General features: G+C 40.3%; 1 protein-coding gene across 6 annotated transcripts in view; it reads left to right on the plus strand.

Moving 5' to 3' along the window:
• ADCYAP1R1 (ADCYAP receptor type I) overlaps nucleotides 1-8812 on the plus strand; it is a 136588-nt gene extending 127776 nt beyond the window's left edge. For 3 of the 6 annotated variants that reach the window (XM_010712229.2, XM_010712231.2, XM_010712233.2), the window contains one exon: nucleotides 1275-8812. In XM_010712229.2, coding sequence (XP_010710531.1) covers nucleotides 1275-1484 — 210 coding nt within the window. In that variant the 3' untranslated portion in view covers nucleotides 1485-8812. The remainder of the gene's footprint in view (nucleotides 1-1274) is intronic. The other 3 variants (XM_085226835.1, XM_010712230.2, XM_010712232.2) reach the window with 1 other exon arrangement.
• Nucleotides 8813-10435: the final 1623 nt, after the last annotated feature.

The following is a 10435-nucleotide window of genomic DNA, read 5'->3' on the forward strand; positions in this document are numbered from 1 at the left end:
TTATCTTTCACGCGCGCTCAAAGAATAGCCAGAAGGTCTGGTCTTAAACTAATCTTGACATAATGACATTTCAAAGATTCTGCATGGTATGTCGATGTTCTTGTAACCTCTGTGGTTTATTCTTTTTCGTCGTTTTGGTTTGGGGAAGTGGTACTTCACCAAACTAACCCAGATAGATATACTTTCATACTCTAATCTATTCTTATCTAATCTATTCCTATCTATACAATAACAACAAAAAAAGAAAATTAGAAGCATTAGAAGGAGAATATAAGTTTTCCAGTTTGATTTTTCCTCCCTGCAGTTAGTACCCCTACTGTTAAAGCACTTGTACAGCATATTGGAATGTGCTGATCCATTATAACGACTGTGTTAGTTTCAGAAATCTAGCAATTTCTGCTAAAGGGAAAAAGAGGTTTTGATACACAAGCTCATTGAAGGCTGGAAAAAAATGTTAGGAGGATATCTCCACATTTGTCAGTTCTTACGTTATTTCCTTCCTAAATATGCTACTGGATACCATTGGAAATGAGTAACCAAATGAGTACATGTTGGTCCAAGCCAGTACAATCTTTCTTATGTTAAGTCCTTATTATCTTCTGTACTTACGTACACGTGTTCACCTAGAAAGATCATCAGGAAATCAGTGATAAATGAAAAGCAGAAAAAATATCAAAGTGTTTATTAATTTTTGGTTTTGTTTTTATTAATTTTCTAACTGGACATCTGAACACAAATTACTGTGCGTGATTTACTGTGCCCATAAAAAAAAGCTTCAGGGAAAGGAGTATTTCATACATGGACCCAAGAGCTGTTGTCTACTTAGAGGTGAGCTGAACACAGCAGGCAAAGTTTTCAGTAGGCATGCATCCGTTAACTGCAGGTGAGAGACCTTTCTGGGCAGGTTATTTGATTACTATTCATCATCTTTGGCTCTTTGTTACGTGCTTGCCTCTAGCCACTGATGAAAATGAGATAATTGTTTTCAGAAAGCTAACTCAAAAACCATGTTTGGGTTAGTACCAAGCACAACTTCTAAGTACCTATGGGCTGATCCTAAGTTATCTGAAGTCAGAAACTCAGAACCCAGGCTGCTTTCCCCACATCATGCCTGGCACTCTTTCGGACATGCAGAAATCACTGTAGGTTTCTCTGAAGTAAGGAGTTTAATAATAGCCTTCAAAATTGCTCTTTTTTTTTCTTTTTTTTCTGAACTTGATAACTTGTCAGCATGTCCTCGAGCGGCTAAGTACATAAAAAATGACCTTTTGAAGTTTCTCCCTAAAGGTGCAATCAGAAATAAAGAGAAAATGGAGGAGCTGGAAAGTCAACCGGTATTTTGCTGTGGATTTCAAACATCGTCATCCTTCTCTAGCGAGCAGCGGAGTGAACGGGGGGACACAACTCTCCATTCTGAGCAAGAGCAGCTCTCAGATTCGGATGTCCAGCATAAATGCGGAGAATCTAGCGACATGAGCAGCTAAGGAAAACAAATCAATCAACAAGCAAACCAAAAACCATCACTTTAAAAAGAAAACAAAAAAAATAAACATCGTTTTGGTGGTGGTGTAGGCTTCCTTCCCTCCCCTCCCCTTCCCCTCCCCTTCCCCTCTTCTCCTCTCCCATTCTCTTCTCTCTTCCCTCCCCTTCCCCTCCCCTTCCCCTCATCTCTCCCATTCTCCCTTCCCTTCCCTTCCCTTCCCTTCCCTTCCCTTCCCTTCCCTTCCCTTCCCTTCCCTTCCCTTCCCTTCCCTTCCCTTCCCTTCCCTTCCCTTCCCTTCCCTTCCCTTCCCTTCCCTTCCCTTCCCTTCCCTTCCCTTCCCTTCCCTCCTCCCCCTCCTTCTCCCTTTCCCTCTCCCTTTCCCTTCCCTTACCTCCAGAACATTCTTGATGTTTGTAGAGGTGAACAAAGTGAAGGAAGTGTATATATATATCTTTTTAACAATCACTGTAAATACACAACTGTACTCGATGCCATTAATGGAAAAAATATTTAAAAGATAAAAACAGGCCAAGCCCACTTGCTCAGTGATACACATTTCAGAGCATCTGCAAGTAATCCGTTGTCAGTCAAAAGTAACAAGTGATTGCTGTGCAGTTTTGATCTTTGGTTGCCAAACCGATCCTAATCCGTGAATGGACATAATGGTTATTTTTCAAACTGATTTTCATTTAGTTTTGTATTTGCATTCTTTTTTTCCTAGTCGAACGTATCTTAACCCGTCACCTGACTTTCGGCATGTGAATTTCCGCAGTGTTTCTTTTCTGAGTCTTAGGATGGAGCTAACATGCTTGAGTTATCATACCAGCCAGTTCAGGAAGAACACCAGAACATTAACTTCGTGATTGGATTCAGTTAGACATACCCAGTGGGCTTAAAGGAACTGCTGTGCCAATGTAAAGCTGTACAGCTGTCATCAGTCAATGGGGGAACTCCAGGCAAGACCGATGGGATCAGCTGACTTTTTCCATACCCAAGGATGCTTCTGAGAATGCTTTATGTTCTAGCTAAGCTGTGAGTTTTCTAAAAGGGCCATGTAGTTGAGATATATCTATATTTTTGGCAGTGGTTGACTGAGAGTTGATGGATGGATTGACTGAATTGTTTGAATAATAAAAATAACCCTTCCTTCCCACTTTAAGAACAAAAGTCAGTTCCAAGACAGTGTTTCCCTCCAGATAACCGTGAACCTTTTGCATCCATGTCCAAACACAGCATGTTTTTGTGTAGTACTGTCACGCGTCGTGGTGCCTTTGCAACCTGGCTGACTTCTGCGTGTCCTGGTTCTTCTCTGCTAGAGGCACGAAAGGGATCTGGCACAATCATCTTGGAAGGTAAAAGTCTGCTTTTGCTGAGCAATCAAACTGAACAGTGAGATGCTATGGAAAGAAAGGATGAAGCCTTTGGATGACTTCCCACATCTGGCGTTTTTCTCTCTCTTTGGATAATTCGTTTTAACATTGATGTTCTTACTGTTTCTCTTTGAAAACCTAAAACATTCTTTCCAACTTTGCCTTGTAGTTAAAGCCACGACTGGTGCACATCTACTTCAGTCAAATGTCGATGATGTCAATTCTTAACAAGTCTTTATACAGCTCATAAAGGCTTTGATAACCGTACTAGCTCTCTCTTCATTTTGGATTTATGAACTGATATACATATATATATCTATATATATGTGTGTGTGTGTGTGTGTGCATATATTAAAAAAAAAATGACATTTTAAATGTGAAGGTATGAACTGGAACTAATAGTAACCAGGAAATTTAAAATTCAGGCTTGTTCTTTGGAGCTTGATCATGGGAACAACAACAACAACAACAACAAAAAGGAAAAGAGAATGGTTACTATAAGCTGGAGTTTTAATTTCACTGGTTTTTGTTAGTTTGGGTAAAAATGAAGTTTTAATATCATTTTAAGTACAGGTTTTTAAGAATAACAATAGTTTCCTTATTTTTTTAAAAGGAAAAAAAGGGTCAGAAAGTTGCAAAAGAAGTATTAATTATAATACTTAACTCTTACATAGTGCTTTATGGGACACACTCTGCTCTTGGTTGTAGCAGAGTAAATGAATGTAAAAATAATTTGAAACAGGCAGAAGTGTTGAGATTGACTTCACGTCAGTACAGGATCATTCTCTTTCAAGACATTTGCGTTTCAGTCAGATGCAATCTACCCTGGCACAGAGGACCAGCAAAAAAATATAAGTCACTTTACTTACACCTAAATGGAAGTTAGATGGTAGAAATACCTTTTCTGCAAGTCGTGCTGCTCTGAGAGCAGAATCCTTCCTCCTCTTCCAGATCATGTGCAAAAAAATCTCTGAAGTATTTTAGCTGATAGATCAGTTTCCTGTCCCATTAGATTCTGCTAAAAGCTATGTGATAGAGTTCTCCAAGGAACTCTTTGCATGCCAGAAGGACACTGAAGAGGAAGTCAGATCTATCAGGTAAATGAGTACTCGGGACTTGGGAAATGAATTATCTAATATTAGATGAGCATATAATATTTAGTTTTGTATTTTCTGTAGTACGGCCTTTCACAAAGAGTTATATTGACAATATTGTGAGTGTATTATTAAAAAAAAAATTCCTAAAAGTATATTTTGCATGAATATGAGGTGGTGGCTAATTTTCAAGCATTAATAAATTCAAAACTTCGGGGGGAAAAAAAAAAGAAATAACTTTGAAATGTCTCTGGTTGGAGAATTTTTCCATGTTTCAGTCCAGAGCAAGTATGTGTATTTTATAATTTTCATTTTGAGTTTTATTTGACTTTGTTTTATATCATTTTATTTGATTGAGGCTTTTTCTGAGCTTCCTTTTGGATTCTGCTGTTTTCCTTCCTGTTCTGCAGTGCTCTGAAATTTGAGTTGGTGGATCTCAGTCCAGTGCCTTATGGGCATGTGTCCACAACACCAAAACCACCTTTCAGTCATGCACAATGGAGACCAGGTCCTCAGCTATGTTAGAATCAGCGCAGAAAAACATTGCTATTGTAGAACAAAGCCACTTCGATTTGGCTTGGAGTTTGGCTTCAGCACAGTATTACTGCTGCTATCATTGTTTTTGCATTCTCAGCAGGAGAGGCCAAGGTCTGAATAGTTCCAAAGACCTGGACTTGCCTCTTACAGAGCCAGTGCTCTGGAGCAAGGCGAGTTGGAGGGCAGTGGAGAGGAAATTTCTGCCGTTGCAATCCCTATGTTTACTGTTCATTGTACAAATTGAAGTCCTTGGTACCTTTCACCAGCACTGAATTTATGAGAAGAACTAATGTATCTCTACATATCTAATATATACTATATTATACAAACAAGCCCTTCTATTATTTCTTTTTATTGAAAGTATTGATATGCTTGCAAAAACTGTTCATAGAATCATAGAATGGCCTGTGTTGAAAAAGACCTCAAAGATCATCTAGTTTCAACCCCCCTGCCATGGGCAGGGTTGCCAGCCACCAGACCAGGCTGCCCAGAGCCACATCCAGCCTGGCCTTGTTCCCCTTAGTCAGTCTGACTTTTTCATTGTTACTGGAAAGATCATGCTCCAGGTGTACAGAGTTATCTTAAACCAGGTTCTGATGCCATCGCACAAATTGCTCTCTCAGAAATCTTTATGTTGAATGTAAGCTGAAATGTTGGATGCGTGCAGCCACCTCTCACAGTGGCTGCCATGTCTCTTCATTCCAGAATGGAAGAAACCCAAAGGTGGTTTGCTTCTAGGTGTCTGTAAATATCGATTGAGTGCAACAGTGCTTTGTTTGATTTTCACTGTGAAATATATTTTGGAGCTGGAAAGGCATACGTTATTAACAGTATGTAATTAAAAGAGAAACAAAAGTGTGCAGTGCTCCTTGAGCCATTTTTTCTACCATGTCCATAATGTATATCTAGTCTAATTTTCTTTGTTTTTGTAACTGTTCAAAAGCCTGCTGTACTGCATCTTTTGTGAGTATTTACTGTTTTATTATTGACTTTTTGATGTGGAGTGCTGATATGACAGAACAATTAACATCCCAAAAAGAAAACTAAGATACGTTCAAAGGCTTGTTTCCTTGTTGCCTGGTGACTTCAGCTCTTTCTTCCTTCACCTGTATGTGTTCAGTTGTGGGTGCTTTTATTTCATAGAAGAAATGTACCCAAATTACTCTGCTTTGTGTAAGTACTTGGATCTGAAAAACAGGTGTTAAAATGTGGTGGTGGGAAAAGGGAGAAAGATGGAAGCAGTTAAATTCACGTGTTGTACTTGGTGCCCACCTCCTCCTTCTCAGCAGCTGTTCATCACAGAAACAAAAGAACTAAGTGTGGCAACCACATACTTAGTTCTACTTACTAAATGACAGAAGTGGGCAGGAAGCGACTTGGCTGATAATTTGAGATTACCCCTGTAAAAATGAATTCTCCTTGGACTTTCTCCATCGTCAATGGCAAGTAGGAAAAACCTTCCAGATAGAGGAGTAGAGCAACTCCTTAATCACTTACTCAGAGCACAACTGGGTTCTCAGTCCTCTTCAGAAGTAACAAGAAGGGTATGGATCATCAGCCTTCATGAATGGACTTTTTTTGCCTGAGATCCAGCAGTTTTTACCAATAATATGATAACTGATATATTAATGATAGAGAAATGGATCTCTAGGTGCTCCACAGCCCAGGGGAATGACTTCAACAGGTTTTTTTGCAGGCCACTTTCTGTTTCCAACTACATTTGTGCCAGGTGGAGCAATTATATTTTGGCCAATATGGAATAGTAGAGAATCACAGAATTGTAGGTGTTGGAAGGGACCTCTGGAGATCCTCAGTCCAACCCTCCGTAAAGCAATTCCTTTAAGAAGGTTGCATGGGTTGGTGTCCAAATGGGTCTTGAATATCTCCAGAGAAGGCGATTTCACCACCTCTTTGGGCAGCCTGTGCCAGTGCTGTCACCCTCACAGTAAAGTTTTCCTCACATTCACATGGAATTTCCTATGTTCCAGTTTACGCCCATTGCCCTTTGTTCTATCACTGGGCAGTGGTAAGAAGAGCCTGGTCCCATCTATTTGATCTCCACCCTTCAGATACTGATCGGAACTGATCAGATCCCTCTCAACCTTCTCTAGGTGCACAGCACAAGGGCTCTCAGCCTGTTCTGTCATCAGGAGTTGCTCCAGGTCCCCACTATCTTTGCAGCCTTCCACTGGCCTCTTTCCAGCAGTTCCCTGTCTGCCTGGAACTGGGGAGCCCAGCACTGAGTGCAGTGGTCCAGATGTGGCCTCCCCAAGCAGAGCAGAGGGGAGAATCACCTTCCTTGTCCTGCTGGCCATGCTCTGTATAATGCATGCCAAGAACCATGGACCTTCTTGGCCACCAGGGCACATTGCTGGCTCATGGTTAACCACCAGTCAATGCTTGGTCAACTGTTGGTCAACCATTGGTCAACTAAGGTACCATTGGCCTTCTTGGCTGCCAGGGCACATTGCTGACTTACGGTAAACTGTTGGCCACCTGCATGCCCACATCTGTCTCTTTTTGACACTGTCAGTATCAACCTTCCCTTTTAAAATTCAGTAACCATTTTATTTTTCTCACCTTCCACACTCATTGGAAAGTTACTATAAAACTCCTGGCAGTGAGAAACATTTTTCTGATTTCCAAATTGAAATAACTCATGGCTTGCTTTTGCTCTTGTTCAAACTAGTCTTGCCTCCAATTCATTTCACACTTCCTTAAATATGAACAGCTTTATTTCACATAAAGTCATAGAGTCATCGAATGGCTTGGGTTGGAAGGGACCTCAAAAGTCATCTGATTCCAACCCCCCTGCTGTGGGCAGGGTTGCCAACCACTAGATCAGACTGACTGGTCAGGAACTCATCAAAGCTGTTGGTTTAAATTATTTCTCAATAGTGTTTCAGAGATAATTGCTTATGGCAGTCGTAGTCAGTTAGTGGAGATTTCAGAGTCCATATTCTGTTTATGAAGTGTCAGTGGAGGATCATTAAGGAATATAAATTCATACATTATATATAGCAATGGACATTTGTAAGGTTTCTGAAGGACCTTTGTCTTACCCGTGATTACTTAAAGGCTCCCACAGACCAAAAAAAGATTGAAAACCTGCTGAAAGCTGATGGTGAGTTGTTATGAGCTGTTTTCTTCAAATCTGCATGACTGTACGGAGTTTCTCAGCTTTCTGCATATAGCACCATTCAGTCTGTGATGAAGTCCTCAGTGCCTCCAATTGAACGTATACTCTGAAAAATGTGGTGGAGAAGAGCTGTCAAGGAGAGCATGACTACTATCAGTCATCTCTAATCACAAGGACTATTAAATCCTGCTATTGTTCAACAAATTAAACTTCTCCCCGCTTTGAGTGCGTGATTTCACGTTACTAAGACTCTCTTTTCCAGTCTTGAGGTTTTATCATATGAACAAAGCTTCCAAAGAAATTAGAGCATATAAAATCATTTGCTCTCTGTCTGATCGTGGTCATGTGATATGAGTTTCTGTGTCCAGAAAAAAAGTAAATCATGGTATATAGCACACATGCAGTGAAAAAAGACATGTTAGGAGTTGGGCACGTGCAGACTGTTCAGAATTGTACTTAAGAATAATGTTGGGAAGATACGGAGTGTGAGATAACAGTTAATGATGATCTGATGGTAAACTCCATACATATCTGTAGTAATAAACTACATTTGGCTAAATACACATTGAACTTTGTGTATGGAAACTCACCAGCAGAGCTTAAACAATGTTTTGAACCTTGTGATCCTTTCACTTTCTTACGATTAATATCACAAATTCCCATTGGCTTTCTTTGGGGGAATTCATCCATGTGAAGAATTACTGTGTGATATGACAATGTGTGACACTCTCTAGTGTCTGAAATGACTTAGGCTTCTGGAATTTGCCTTTTCTGATGGACTTTGTCCTTGCAGAAAAGTTTGAAGAGGCCTTTGTATACCAATACAATCTGTAAAAACAAATACTTAGCGTGTTCATTCTTCTCCCCTTCTTTTTGTCAATTTAGTGGCAACAAAATATCCCGTAGCTCTGAGATCTTATCATGTGGAAAGTTGTATTTTGGCTTTTGACTGTGTCAAGGTACAAACATACTGGCCTGTTGGGTCTAATACTTATCTTTTTTGGGGGGTCAAAACTGGTTTAACTGGTAATGGGATATGGGGTTATACAGCTTTGTTACGAGGTGGAAAAACATTTATCAATTGCTGGTTTCTAACTTTTTTTTTTTTTGTGTGTTCTGAGAAATTGTTTTTAACATGTAAACTGCTGTAGATGACACAATAAATGTATTATCATTTTGTATAAGTCCATTCTGATATAAAATTATATCAAAGAGAACTTTTCGGAACTCAAGGAGAAGGAGTCTCTGGATTCTGCTTGGCAAAGTCAGTCCTGGAGTAACCATTCATGAAGTCCTTACTGTTGGTGGTCTGTGCATGTTTTTCCTTCACCATCAATTAGTGGAGTTGTGCTGGGAGATGTTCAACTCACTGTGTAAATATCAAGGATGGATATAGTCTAATATGGCCAAAAAATGAACGCAACACGCTATCCGTTATACGTAATAATCTCTGAGGTTCTAAAATGTAAACCACAGATCCTTTGGGGCCTGTGTATTACTTCTAAGGGATCAAAGCAAGAAAAGAACAACTCATCAGTGGGCATCAATGGGCAGTAGGGTCCCTCACAGCCCCTGTGTGGGAACAAGGAGACCCTCTTGTCCTATCCCATGTACTCAGTTTATACTACACATGTTTAAATAGTACACTTCAGCAATGTCCACTCTAAAAATCCAGATCCCACTTTTACAATGTCTTAGCTGACTCTGATCCCAGGGTGGGATCATAAATACCCTAGAATGATGTGCCCATCAGTTGCTGACTCCAGTTCCTCCATTCAGATTTTTTTCTGCCAATAATCAGACTAAATGTTTTTCAAGCATGGGGCTTTCCTTTTGCTTTCCTTTGTTTTGCTGGGTTTATTTTTTTAATTTTTTAATTTTCTATTTTTTTAGATACCTTTGCTGTTTCTCTGCACTGCTCTGAAGGTTCAGGTGTGGGTGGATTATGCAGACTTGGGAATGCAACCTGGGGGAAGCTCAGTGTTGGCAGAGGAGGCAAGCTGCCTTCATGAGGGACCTCTTGTAATTTGGAGTCCACACAATCAAGCTTTGAGGAAAAAAAAAGCTGACACTGTAGGAGTTCAAAATCTGTTCTTGGTGAGAAGTTTCAGCCACCTCATCAACCTGTCTCTGTTACAGTCCCAAGAGAAATGGCTGAAACTGCTGCTTTTAATCTTCCCAGCTGTTCATGCAATTTGCAAAGTGATTTAAAAATAATATCCAAAGAGTTAAATCGTGTCAAAGATGCCAGGCAATTAGAAGAAGCTATCTTTTCCTAGATGATACACTTAATGATCATAGAATCGTCAAGGCTGGAAAAGATCTCTAATATCATCTAGTCTGACCATCAACCCATCCCCATCATGCCCACTGACCACAACCCTCAATGCCACAAATTATAGACTTCAGGATGGTAGGTAGCTCTGGTAGAGCTTTTTCCCAGTTGGATTTCTGATGAATGTTACCTTGTCGCATGCAAGTCCATGCCAAAACAGGCAAGAAACCTCCCCCCCAAGATCCCTGGGACCTCTCTGCTTTTGCAGCCCCAGCCAAGCATCTCTCAGATGCTGTTCCCCTCTTGGTCTATTGCTTCTGCACCCAGAGTGGGGAAAATCCCACAGCTCTCTTCATAAGAACCCCCTTATTTGAGGAGATATTTATGGACCCTTATGCTAAAACAGAAATGTTAAAGCCAATCTCCTTTTTAGGTTGTGTGAAGACCTACAAAGAGAGAGACCTAAAATGTGAGCGGCGTTTTATTCTCGTTATGAGCAAGCCACATCCTGCTTCCAACTTGCCAATATAAGACAGC

Source organism: Meleagris gallopavo, chromosome 6 (genome assembly GCF_905368555.1).
Source record: "Meleagris gallopavo chromosome 6, MGAL_WU_HG_1.1, whole genome shotgun sequence".
NCBI lineage: Eukaryota > Metazoa > Chordata > Aves > Galliformes > Phasianidae > Meleagris > Meleagris gallopavo.